This window comes from Myotis nattereri (genome assembly GCF_964212035.1).
Source record: "Myotis nattereri genome assembly, chromosome: 1".
NCBI lineage: Eukaryota > Metazoa > Chordata > Mammalia > Chiroptera > Vespertilionidae > Myotis > Myotis nattereri.
The window spans coordinates 55,135,568-55,149,103 of NC_138075.1; the positions used below are offsets into that span (position 1 = coordinate 55,135,568).

At 45.2% G+C, this 13,536-nt stretch overlaps 1 protein-coding gene across 1 annotated transcript in view; it reads left to right on the top strand.

Moving 5' to 3' along the window:
* Nucleotides 1–2,048: 2,048 nt before the first annotated feature.
* Nucleotides 2,049–13,536, top strand: part of PYGO1 (pygopus family PHD finger 1) — a gene marked incomplete at its 5' end in the record, with an annotated part of 32,942 nt that continues 21,454 nt past the window's right edge. Inside the window, one exon of the mRNA XM_081106677.1 lies at nucleotides 2,049–2,097. Within this exon, the coding sequence (XP_080962803.1) occupies nucleotides 2,049–2,097 (49 nt within the window). The remainder of the gene's footprint in view (nucleotides 2,098–13,536) is intronic.

The following is a 13,536-nucleotide window of genomic DNA, read 5'->3' on the forward strand; positions in this document are numbered from 1 at the left end:
TTTACATAATTCTGAGTTTCTAGCTTTAAGGGAATGGCAATAAAGAATTCAAAATCTCTCAGCAATGATTTCTCTCAACCCCGCTCACTAAGGATTATGTCATAAAAACCTCTATGTTTCCATATTGACTGATGTTTTCAAAGTGCTTTCACATCTTCTCTCAACAATCCTGCGAGATAGAGCGTCAGATTCAATTTGCGTGATCAGACTGAGCATTTGCTTGGGCTTTCCCACCCTTCCCAAACCCGGTCCATCAGTCTGCCCAGGGCCACTTCCATCCTGTTTACTCATGCATCCATTCAACAAGACTCCTTTCAACACTTGCCAGCAATGACTCGCTAGTTACCAGAAGACACGGCAGTGAACTGGACAAAATGCCTGCATGGAGTTTGCATTCTAGTTGTGGGCAGCCTCCTCCTAGATGTGCCTCCTGTAGGAAAAAACGTCCCCAGCCTCGATCTTCTCATGGGGCATTTCCCCCCAAACCTTATCACGGGAAGGGTCCCATCTGCACCCTGGCCACGCCATCCCCTGGCCCGTGAAGCCCGTTCTGCCGCTGCTGCGCGCTCACATCTGTTTACATCTGTTCTCTCCGAGGTCGTGGGTGCAGATGACCAGTGAGTGGTCTTGTCTCCTGAAGGATGCGACGCCTGTTTGGGATTCGTTCTAAGCCCTCCTATGGGTCATGAGTGCTTTTCCGTGATTCTAACGTCAAAACGAACCCAGCGCCTCGCCCGGGGAAGATTCGAGCCTGCGCTTACGGATTCTCTGTAGTAGGACAGAGAAGAGATACAGTAGGATAGTGAAAAGATACAAACAGGGGAACCGTTTCGTAAAAGCAAGCCGAAGAATGTCAGAGCTGGAAGAGACCTCAGCGGCGGAACTCCACCGCCCGTGAGATCGGAAAGCCGAGGCCCAGAGAGGTTGTCCGAGCTGCCCGAGGCCACACAGCCCAACGAGCGCGCCGAACCGGGACCAAAGCCCAAACCCGTCCTCGCGTCCCAGTCGGCTCCGCCCGCACACCGCGGCCACCCCGTCTTCCTCTTACTGATCCCGCATCGCTCTTTCTTAGAGAGTCAAGTTGTTAAAACTTAAAGTCGAGGCAATTCCACGAACAGGTGTCCAGGCCACGGACACGGAGTCGGGGGACGTGGGTGTCCCAGGCTCCTACTTGCAAAGTTTGTCCGGACCGTTCGTCCCTTTCAGATCCCGGCTCGCGCGGCCGCGGTGCGGGCGGCGGCCTCCGGCGAACTTGGGAGATGCCCTCGCCTCGCGGGCACCGGGGCCGGGGCCGGGGCGCGCGGGCCGCCGGGCGGGCGGGCGTCCTCGGGCCTGGCGGGCGGCGGGCGGCCCCTCGGCGCGCGCGGCTCGCCCCGGCGACCAGGGCCGCGGGCCCGCGAAGCCCGGCGCGGAGCGAGAGGCGCGCGCGGGCCGTGGGGGCTGGGCCGAGGCGGAGCGCGAGGCGGCGGCGGGCGGCGCGGTGGGACCCGGCGGCGGCCCCCGCCCCCCGAGGTCCGTCCCCGCGCGGGGCTGGGAGCGCGGGGCGGGGAAGCCGCGGCCGCGCCACGTCCGTCGCCCGCCCCACAGCGGGTCTGGCAGGCGGCTCGGCGCCGGGGGCTTTTGTGTCTGCGACTCGGGAGCGGCGCGAGCGCGGACCTCCTCCTCAGAGGGCGCTGTGAGTGCCGCCAGGGCCCGGCCGCCCGCCCGGCCGCCCGCCTCCCTGTCAGCCGCTCCTCCGGCGGCGGCGGCGGCGCTCCCGCCCGCACGTGCCGGCCCCGGGCGGGGGGCCGCCCCCAGGCCGAGCTCCCCGCAGCCCCCGCGGAGCCCCGCCGGCCCCCGCACGCCGCCCCGCCGCCCCGAGGCCTCGTCCTCCTCCCAAACTTTGCAAAGTCGGCCCGCGTCCCCGCCGCCCTCGGCCGCGCCTGGGCTCGGAGGCTCGCCTCGCCGCCGCCGCAGCGGCCCCGCGAGGAGGAGGAGGGGCCGCCGCCGCCGCATCAAAGAGACCGAATTCCCGCGGCCTGGGGGGGAGTCATGCTTCGCGGTCTGTAATGTCAGCGGAACAGGAGAAGGATCCCATTTCGCTGAAGAGAGTTCGAGGTAAACCGAGACGGGCGCCGGGTGGAGGGGGTCCGGGGAGCGGGGGGCGCGAGGGCCCGCGCGCCCGGCCGCGGGGAGGCCACCCGGCTCGGGCCGGGCCTAACTCCGCGCGGCACGCGTCCCGCCTGCGCCCGGGGCCCGGGCCGGGGCCGAGGCCGAGGCTGCGGTGGAGGCGCGCGCTGCCCCCGGCGCCCGCTCGCCCCCTCGACACCCGCGCCGAGCCCTCGCCTCCCCGACTTTGTGCCGGGAGGCAGTTGTAGGCGCGCCCGGCATCCCTTCGCGCCCCCCCCCCCCCTTCCTCCTCCTCTCATTCGCAAGACGTAGCACAATAGGAACCTCAGAGGGCGAGAAAGAAACACACACTAACCCCCCCACCCCCGAACGAGGCCCACCCCCCCAAAAAGTAAGTTGGGCTGCACGCGAGTTGACGTTCTGCAAGAAGGTGCGCCGGCCTCCGCGTCTCACCAGCCCCCTCCCCGCCCTCCAGCAGACAACAAACAGCGCATTCCCCCGGGCTTAGGAGGAGAAACTGCCCGTGCAAAGGGCACGTTCTCGGTTGGCTTGCGGATAAGACCCGAATCACCCCAGATCGGTCTCATGCATGATCGGTTTGCTTCTTCCTTGCACACGTTCGTTAGGCATTTTGCTGCTGCTAAGAAAAAAATCAGAGGGAACGATGCACCAGACAAAAGGCGATGCGTGTAAGTTGCCAGACCCCAGGTGCTGTCTGGACGTTTGGAGGATAGCCACCAGCTCTTATTTGCAGCCCTTAATAGGGTGAAGGTTGAAACCCCCCCCCAACATGGGTGTCCTACCGTTTGTTCATTGAGCAAATATTTGTTGAACATCTGTGCGCGCGCGCGCGAGGCACGGTTCTTGGCCCTGAGATGGGACAGTGAACAAAGCAAGAGGCAGTCGTCACCCAGCACAAGTCCCCACTCTGGTAAACAAACAAGCGGCGCAGAAGGTCAGGGACAGGTGCTGTGGCCAAAAGCAGAGCAGGGAAGGTGGCGAGGGCATGCTGAGGGGTGCGGGGGTGGCAGTCCCGTGCAGGTGTGAGAGAGCGCTCCGGGAGCTTGCTGTTTGCGCAGAGACCCAGAGGAGGTGATGGAGCAGAGCCAGGTGAGGATGTGCGGGAGGAACTGCATATGTCTGGGCAGAAGGAACGGCGGCGAGTGCAAGGGCCCCCCGGTCTGGAATGTGCCCGGTGAACTCAAGAAACAGCAACGAAGCGATTGAGCTGGCGCTGAGTGAGCAAGGGGAGAGAGGAGGAGCTGAGCTTGGGGGTGAGGTGATTGTGTATTGGGGGGCCTGGGGGCCCTTCAAAAGATTTGGGCTTTTATTCTGGCAGGAACTGGGCGTTTTGAGCAGAAAATATGACAGATCTGACATATTGACAGGGTTTCCCTGGCTGCCCCTGTGGAGAAGAGACTGCAGAGAACAGGTGGCAGCAGGGAGGCTAGTTAGGAGATGATTGCAATAACCCTTTCATCCAAACACGATCGAGTGCTTTATACATCAGTGAGTAGGCAGGTACATTTCCAATTGACTTAAGTGGTGTAGCGATCAAGGACCATGGCCATTCATCCATGTTCCTGTTCCAGGTGCCTAGAGATTAAATGCATGGAACTGGCTTTTGACACAGTAACACCGTGGTATTCAAAAACCATCCACTCAAATATTTAGCTAGAGCTTGATTTTCTTGGCCATCTAAGCAAACACACAATTTAGAGCAGAATATTGTGTTTAAAGGCTTATTATCAGCACAGTCTTTCATTTGGTGACCGTTTTTCTGTTTCAGCTCTCTTTTCTGTTTGTAGTTGCGAGTTGCCAAAGCCTTTAAGGAATAGTCCTTTCTGAGATGCAATGATTTCTCTGATCTTTTTGCCATATCATTTTTCCTATTATTATAAATTATTTTAGGGTTGAAGGGAAAGGAAGAGAGCTATCAAGTTTATATCTTTGAACTCAATTATCAGTCTTAATCAAATGTAATTTTAAATAAAGTGGATATATATTTTATTGTGGATCAGGAGCACAGACCAATCTTCATTTTGTTCCAGCTGCTTGCTACTTTTAAGTTTGATGCCTTAACTGTTGGGAGTTGGCTCAGGTGTACCAGAATAAAAGGCAAAGTATTCTTTAAAATAAAAAGTCAATGTAAAAGTGGGTTTTTTAAAATAGCAAGTCATTTTGTAATAATTAGAACATTAATTTTTAAAAACATTTTTGGATTATTTTATAGTCCATTAAAGGTACCAGAGTATCTACATGAGCTCTCCTGCAGCACAGTTCTGTTGAACTTCACTATCCTGGAATTTTTGGTTATAATTTGTGTCATTAGATTTCATGCAGGATGTGGTGTGTACAGAGCATGAACTCTTGAACAATCCTCCTCAAACTTTCCCATCTACTCGTATATACAGACAGACTTTTTAATAGTTATATATTTATTTCATGTGTATTATAAAAATAAGTCAACAAATTTCCTGCTTAGGATAAGGCTAAGATATTATAGGTGTAATTCAGATATGGCAAAATTATGACGTGAATGACTAAGGACTTTACAGTAGTATACTCTGCAGACCAAACGCATCATAATCCTATGGGATGCTTATTAAAAATGCACATTCCTGGACCCACAGAATCATGATTCCTGGGGGATTTTTCTCCACCTTTAACAAGATCCCCAGTGTTCCTTATGCATACTAAAGTTTGAGAGCTGCTGCTGGTAGACCTAGATTGCAAAAGTGAGTGGACCAGAGGAAGCTGATTTGTGGTCTTCTAAACTTGTCCCGATATTTTAATATTAGATTCAGAATTGCTCTTAAATGGCAATGTATCTTACTCCTACTGTTTTCAGGTCTTACCACTCCCAGACCCTCAACACTTGATTATAAAACACATCCATGAAGCTGGGTACAATAGCTTGATTGTCTTTCTGTTTCTCCCCTAATTGCTTTGTGAATGAATGAGTGAGTACATGAAGTAATTCATTCATATCTTTTTGTTGGGGTCCAACCCCAGCAGGTCCAGGGGTTCCCAAAGGTGTGGAGGAAGTTGGTGAAGAAGGAATGACACGGAGACAGCGTTCAGTTGTTCAGCAGCCTAGCCAGGTTCTCTAGCCAGGTTCTAGCCAGGATCTCCAGCCAGGTTCTTTGTTTTATTGTCTTGTTACATCTGTATTTATACCAGTTAATTTTTTTTTTAATATATTTTATTGATTTTTTACAGAGAGGAAGGGAGAGAGATAGAGAGCCAGAAACATCGATGAGAGAGAAACATCGATCAGCTGCCTCCTGCACATCCCCCACCGGGGATATGCCCGCAACCCAGGCACACGCCCTCGACCGGAATCGAACCCGGGACCTTCCAGTCCGCAAGCCGACGCTCTATCCACTGAGCCAAACCGGTTTCGGCTATACCAGTTAATTTTAATCCTATCAATTTCTATTCCAAAGGTTAGAGTGTTTCTTAACTCCATTCCAGGGAGTAAAGATTATTTAGCTTAAGTGTGATTGTTCATAGTTAAAGTGATTAACTACCTGCCTGGCACTTAGTTAAGGGGTTTTATTCCCTCCCTAACTTCAGGGAAAAATCCCTACCGGGGGAAAGGGATTTCTCAGAGAGGTGACCTTGGTTAAAACACATAGCGCCAAGAAGGGGAGCAAACATATTAAGAACAGTATGCCATATACGCCAGGTCCCTTGAAACATATGCTGTGCAGATGTTTCTTCCCTGCAGCGACTGTGTCAAGCAGCAAGGATGGACTGGCTTCCGGCATCTTTTTTTCATTCATATCTTTATCTTTTTGATTGTCCATAACCCTTTATACTACTTGTTTTTTTTCCTCTTAGAATGTTACCTATCATACTTATTTTAACCAACACTCCCATTCTCCATTGTTTTTAAAACTCTTAGGTGTCAATCTGATGACAGTATTCATTTGATTATTCAACAAATATTTATTGAGTACTCATAGTGCCAGACAGTGGGAATATATTGATTAAGAAGACATAACACTTGTTTTTATGACATTTTTAATCCAATCCAGGATAATGGCAAATAATCACACATTTATAAACAGCATGCTGAGTACTGTGGCCATCTACAGGAAATAAAAGTACATATAATCTGTCTTTAAAGAAACCATGAAAGACCTCCTGGAAAAGAGTTCTAAGAAGCAGTGGGTAAAACTATATACAAGTGTAAAACTACATGTAAGTGCCCTAGCTGGTGTGGTTCGGTTGGTTGAGTATCGTCCCATGCATGAAAGGTTGCTGACTTGATTCCCCAGTCCAGGCACATGTGGGTTTGATTGATCCCCGGCCAGATCTCTCTCTCTCTCTCTCTCTCTCTCTCTCTCTCTCTCTCTCCCTCTCCCTCTCCCTCTCCCTCCCTCCCTCCCTCCCTCTCCCTCCCTCCCTCCCTCTCCCTCCCTCCCTCCTTCCCCTCCTCCCTCCCCCCTCCATCCACTCTCTTAAAAAAAAAGTCAATAAAAACATTTAAAAAACTATATAGGAGCAATAAAAAGAGCATGAGGGATGAGAAAGAGGTATAAGAAATCAGTGATGATTTTGAGGCACTTTGGGGAGAAAAACCACATTTTGAAGTAGTGAAGTTAGTGGTGCAGATGTGACTTAAAAAAGTTTGGTGGTATGCCCGACTGGTGTGGCTCAGTGGTTGTGTGTTGACCTATGAACCAGAAGGTCATGGTTTGATTCCTGTCAGGGCATATGCATGGGTTACGGGCTTGATCCCCAGTGAGGGGCGTGTAGGAGGCAGCCGATCAATCATTCGCTCTCATCATTGATGTTTCTGTCTCTCCCTATCCTTCCTCTCTAAAATCAATAAAAATATATCCTATCTAATAATAGACAAAGATTGAAATTGACCGTACCTTCGCTATGCCTCCCATTGGCTAATCAGCGAGATATGCAAATTAACCACCAACAAAGATGGAGGTTAATTTGCATACATAGGTGCAAAGTGGTGGAGGGAAGACTGAAGGCGGCTCCGGCCGGAGCAGTGAGGGCTGTGAAGGTGGCTCCGGCCGGAGCGGCACTGGTTTTCCTCCAGCACCCGGGACCCAGGCCTATTGCATGAATCTTTTCATGCAACAGGCCTCTAGTCAATATATAAAAAGAAGAAGCTTGGTGGTAGACAGAAAGACATAGCCAATAGCGTGGAAAGATAGAATCAAGAGAAAGTTTGTATGGGTCTCTTTATTTTTTCTCCCTTGTAAAAAGGTTTAAACGTATTTGTAGACTTAACAGAAGAATTTGATGTAGAGGGAGAGGAGAGAAACTAAAAAAGCAACAGAAAAAGAGAGTAATTTCTTAATAAAGCATTCAATACATGTTTTTTAATATCTACCATGTGCCAGCTAGGCACTCACTGTTCTGGAAACAGATGAAACAGATAAGGCTTCTATTCTCATAAATTAGGTCTCTGCAGATGAGAGAAGGGGAATAGCATCAAGAATGCAAATGAAGAGTTAGTTTTGGATAAAAAAGAGAATGGAGGAAGAAAGACAGAAATTTAAAGATGGAGGAAAAAGACAAATTTAAAGATGAAGAAGGAAGCTGAGACATTCATTTCAGTTGAAATGCTTTTAACCAGAGTTAGAAATTACATTGGAAAGGTAAGGATGTATTTTAGAATGGGATAATAAGACAAAAATGTCATAAAAGTGCTAAAAAGTAGACTTTACTAAAAATGTAGACTATATAGGTGTATGGAAGATTTGGATTAAGATTGGAGAGGAAGCATAATTTATGTAGTCACAGAATTAAGGGGTCGAGAAGGTGAGAGAATGTCTAAGGACAGATTTTTTGTTTTGTATTTTTGTTGTTTTGTTTTTTAATTGGTACATGTAAGGGGTAGGCAGATTAGTAGGAAAGTGAGTTTGGTTTTCAACACATTGAGTGAAAATCCCCCTGGGATGTTCCAGGGTACACAACAGATATAATGGTTTGGAACAGAGGCAGGTGATCAGAGTCAGAAATAGGAATCTGGAAGTTATCAGTAAACAGGTGAATGCTAATTAATGCCTTGGGAGTAGATGAGCTCACTCAAGAGAGTGAAAAGTGAGAAAAGACACTTTGGAAACACAAACATTTAGGAGACAAAAGAGGAAAGAGGACCCTGAGGAGTAGAATGTGACAGAGTAACTAGAGAGTTAGAGGAGAATAACCATAAAGAATGGTCTCACAGATATATATAAGGATGAGTGGATTTATAAGAGATTAATGAATTTTGTTTCTAAGGTATTGAATGAAAGGTATCTATCTGTGAGATATCTAGTATGCTTTTTCTCCCATAATCCCTATCATTTATCCAGTGAACCAAACTCATCCCTCACTCCCCTCCCAATAGTGTTCCAAAGTTCTAAAATATATGCCCCTTAATATGTGTGGTTTTTTAAAAATATATTGTTATTGATTTCAGAGAGGAAGGGAGAGGGAGAGATAGAAACATGGATCAGCTACCTCCTGCACGCCCCACACTGGGGATTAAGCTCGCAACTCAGGTGTATGCTCTGACCAGGAATCAAACGGTGACCTCCTGGTTCATAGGTCGACGCTCAACCACTGAGCCATGATTGCCAGGCAGCCCCTTAATATGTTTTGAACCCATCATCTCCTGGACCTTTCCATCACCACTTTAATTCAAATTTTATCTCTTTGGTTATTATGGTAACTCTCTCACTGGATTCCTTGCCTCCCATTTTGTCCCTGTTAATCCATTTTTCACATTGCTACTGATGGTGATAAATGACTACCATCTGCTAAGTACTTACCAAACAGTTTGCTAAGTGGTTTAAATAGATCATCTTTTATCCTCTCAATAACGCTGTGAGTTAGATGTTATTATCATTCTAGTTTTACAGTTGAGGCACTAATGCTCAGAGAGATTAAGTAATATATGGTTAAGTAACATATTCAAGCTTACCCAGCTAGTAAGTGGCAAAGCTAGAACTTAAATTCTAAAACCCAAAGTCTTAGTCACTATGTTCCAGTGCCATAGTGCTCCCCAACACAGTTCAGTCATGTTAATCTTTTTGTAAAATTCTTCAGTGGTTCCCACTGCTTTTATGATAAAAATCCAACCTTCTTATATTGGCCCTTTTTCATTTGGCCCAGGCCTACTGCTTAGTCCACCATCCTTCATGTTCTGTGAAGTGTTCTCCCTTGTCTCATATGCTCCAGGGCTGAAATATTCATATTTCTTCTCTAGACATATCAGGGTCTCTCTTGCCTATAAATCTTTCTTGGCACATCCTGTTAAGGCATGCCCTCTTTTTCCCCCACCTTTGGTAAGACACTCATCTTCAAAGCATCAGCTCAGTTGAAACCTGCAAGGGTATCTTCTCCCTCAGTCAGGACTAGTTGGGAGTACCTTATGTTCCTTCAACATCTTGTGCTCATCTTCATCATAGTATTTATCATGTTAAATTTAAGACTTTCAATAAAAAAGAAAAAAATTTTTCCTCTAGATTATGAGATGCTTACAGGATGAATTACTACGTTTATTTCTATACTTACAGAAGCTTAACAAGTGTTTTTGAGATCTAATTTGATGAATGTTAACAAAGAGGTTTTGGTAACCAGGTAATGTGGTCTTCCTTGTTTGCTGTCACCAGAGGTGTGGAAGAGTTACCTCTTGGGAAGATTACACAGTTCTCTCTTCTAGCACTCTTATTCCAGGCAACTCAAGATGTCTAAGTCATCTTTTTGTTTGTTTTTTGTTTGTATGTTTGGTTAATCCTCACCTGAGGATATTTTTCCATTAATCTTTTAGAGAGAGTAGAAGAGAGAGGGAAAGACAGAAACATCGATGTGAGAGAAACACATCGATTGGTTGGCTCTTGCACACTTCCTGACCAGGGCCCCAGACAGGCTGGAGAGGAGCCTGCAACCAAGGTACGTGCTCTTGATAGGAATCAAACCTGGGACCCTTTGGTCTGCAGGCCAATGCTCCATCCACTGAGTCAACCAGCTAGGGCTCTAAGTCATCTTTATTATCAAGGTGAGCTGTAAGGTATGGTGAAGAGTGATTTTAGATCTTCTTGTTCCAAGTCTCTATGGACATGCTAATAGTAATATTGAGAAACAGTACAGCATTTTGACTCTGTAGCCTGACTGCCAGGATTCTTATTCCAGGTCTGCTATATACTAGCTGTGCCGTCTTTGACAAGTGACTTAATCTCTCTGTGCATCAGTTTCCTCAGCTACAAAGTGAGAATAATACTTATTCCATGGAGTTGTTTGAAGGATTAAACAGATGAATATATATATATAAAGCACCACTGACAACAGTGGTACGTTATAAGTTATCTGTAAGTGTTTACTTTTTTTTTATCCTCACCCAAGGACGTGTTTAGAGAGAGGAATGGGGAGACAGAGAAAGAGAATAAGGATGAGAGGGTGAGAGAGAGAGAAACATCGATGTAAGAGAAAAACATAGATCAATTGCCTCCTGTACACGTGCTGACCGGATATGGAACCCACAACCTAGGCATGTGCACTAATGGGGAATTGAACTGGCAACCTTTTGGTGCATAGGACAACGCTCAACCAATTGAGCCACAATGACAGGGCCATGTAAGTCTTTACTTTTAAAATCAGGAATAGGAAGTTTAAAATATAGTAAGTAATGTGATCAACATTCACTTTTAAGTATATTGAATCAATTAATGAATAACTAAATGACCTACAGCATATTCTTTCTCATTTTTATTGGGAGTACGTATGGAGTGAAAAGCAATGAAGGTTTTCTTCTCTTAGGGAGTAAGCAGTGAACAAAAATATATTATAAAAACAGAAACTTCTCAGATTTGACAGTTTTGCTGAGAAAAACAAATACAAACTGTTTATTACATGATTTTTGTGACTATTTGCAGCTTTGTCCTCCATAATTTTTGAAGTTTATTTTGTTTAAAAATTTAGCTGTCATTGTTAATACAATAGGTTTATTATTAGAGATATTATTGTATAGAGTCAGCTTACACATAGATACCATCCACTCACTTTTATAAGCTTAAACTTTAAGCCAGTAATACAAAGATCACTAGTTTGGGGAGACAGCTGGCACAGGAATTATGTGTATTTGAAATCCTAAATACCTGATGTTGAGTGCTTTCTGAATTTAATATTTATTAAGTACACAGATGAACCTAGGTGCTGAGCATCAAAAGGGGACACTTTCTGCCTTGCATTCTAAAAAGGATACGAATTCCGTCAAGCATTTTGCAATGCTTGATGACTGAAACAAAAAGTCATCAAGCATTGCCAAATGGTTGACAGGATTTGTATAACATTATATTCACATATTCATAATATTTTCATTCCATGGTAGAGACCAGCATTACAGAAGTATGTGTTTCGGGTCAAGACAAAGCTATTAGCTAAGATGTTCACATCCATAGTGTAAATGATAGAATAACTTGACATTATATCTCAAATTTCTGTGCCATTATGAAAAACTGATATTTGAATGTCCATTGAGTGTGTTGACACTGCTGAATAGTAGATGTTTTAATAGGATGTTAAATACTATAGAAACTGGAGTGAAGTGAGCTTATGATATAGCTTTGTCTAAAGGAAAGCAACTGAGAATTAGTATTTGACTGCCCACTGTGTGCCAGGCAGTGTGTTAGGCACTTAGTTCATTCAGGCTGCTATACCAGTAACAGAACTAGAGACTCGGTGCACGAAATTCGTGCACAGATAGGATCCCTAGGCCTGGCCAGTGATCAGGGCCAATCAGGGCCTTCCGGCTGCTGGCCAGGGCCTTCCTTCATTCCACACAGCCCCCTGGTGGTCAGCGCACGTCATAGCGAGCAATCGGACTCCCGGTCAAATTCCAGAGGGGACACTTTATATATTACCCTTTTATATATATAGATATTATAGACTGGGTGGTTTATAAACAACAGACATTGTATTTATCACAATTCTGGAGGCTAGGAAGTCCAAGATCAAGGTGCCAGCAGATTTGGTGTCTGGTGAGGATCCACTTCCTGGTTCATAGATGGCGCCTTCTCCCTGTGTCCTAACATGGGCAAGGGGTCATTTAATCAGAATAAGATACATACTTAAAACAATCCATACATGTATTAGAATATGTACTTATTTGGAATGATGATAAAGTAAGTTTGTTTAAAGGAAAATATTAATTATAAAATAACTTTATAATTAATATTTAGGTTGAGTGTCATCCTGTGCACTGAGAGGTCTCGGGTTTGATTCCTGGTCAGGGCACATGCCCAGGTTGTGGGCTCCATCACTAGTAAGGAGCATGTTGATTGCTGTTTTCTGTTTCTGCCTCTCCCATCCTCTCTCTTGGAAAAAAAAATCAATAAAAACATTTTTAAAAATAAAAATAAAACAATGCAGTCATGGTACTTATGAGAAGTTAGTATCACAAACCATTATTATAAGTAAAGTAAAGTTAAAAATGAAAATTGAAAATATATAAAAGACATGCTGCTATCTATAATACAGAATAATGCTTTCATTCCTTTTGAAGGACTTGGGGGCCGAAATAGATTGAGTCTTCTCCACCTTCCCCACCCTAAATATATGTTTTTATTATTATTAATTTTAGAGAGCGAGGAAGGGAGAGACAGAGAAAGAAATATCCATGTGAGGGAGAAACATCGATTGGCTGCCTTTCATACTCAACGGTCCAAGCAACTGAGCTACCTGGCCAGGGCAGAACTGAGTCTTTAAAAGGAGGAATAAAGCCCTAGTTGTGTTGGTTTAGTTAGCGTGTTGGCCCAGGGACTGACTAAAGGGTTTCAGGTTTGATTCTGGTCAAGGGCATGTACCTCAGTTTCAGGTTCAATCCCTGGCCCTGGTTGGGGCACATGTAGGAGGCAACCAATCAATGTGTCTCTCTCACATTTATGTTTGTCTCTCTCTACTCTCTCTCTCCCTAAAAAGTAAATGAAAAAATATCCTTGTATGAGGAGTAACAAAAAATAAATAAATAAAAGAAGGAATAAAGATATTATAATTAGACCTAAGAAAATAAAAGGCATAAAGTAAATAATCCACAGTTTATAAAAAAACACAAAAATAAAAATTTATACCTAGAAATGATTTCATTTAAAATATCTTTAATTTGTGGAATCTTTAGATGGGAAATAATTACTTCATTTAATAGAGTAGACTCTTCTATAAGACTATGAGAAGAAATACAACTTCAGCTTCCAGCTCTGCATAAGTTTGAAGGGTGAAAAAAGAGGTTAAGAGTATTATTTTGCTTACTTGAGATTGATTGTCATAATGTAGGATGATAATATGTAGACAGATAAAAGAGGCTTCTTGTTCCATTCTGACATACTTTCCCACTCTGTTACCCATGTGCATTCAGAGGGCAGTAGGCAGGTAGGAGTGAGGAGATGAGATGAAGAAATTTAATTATCTAAT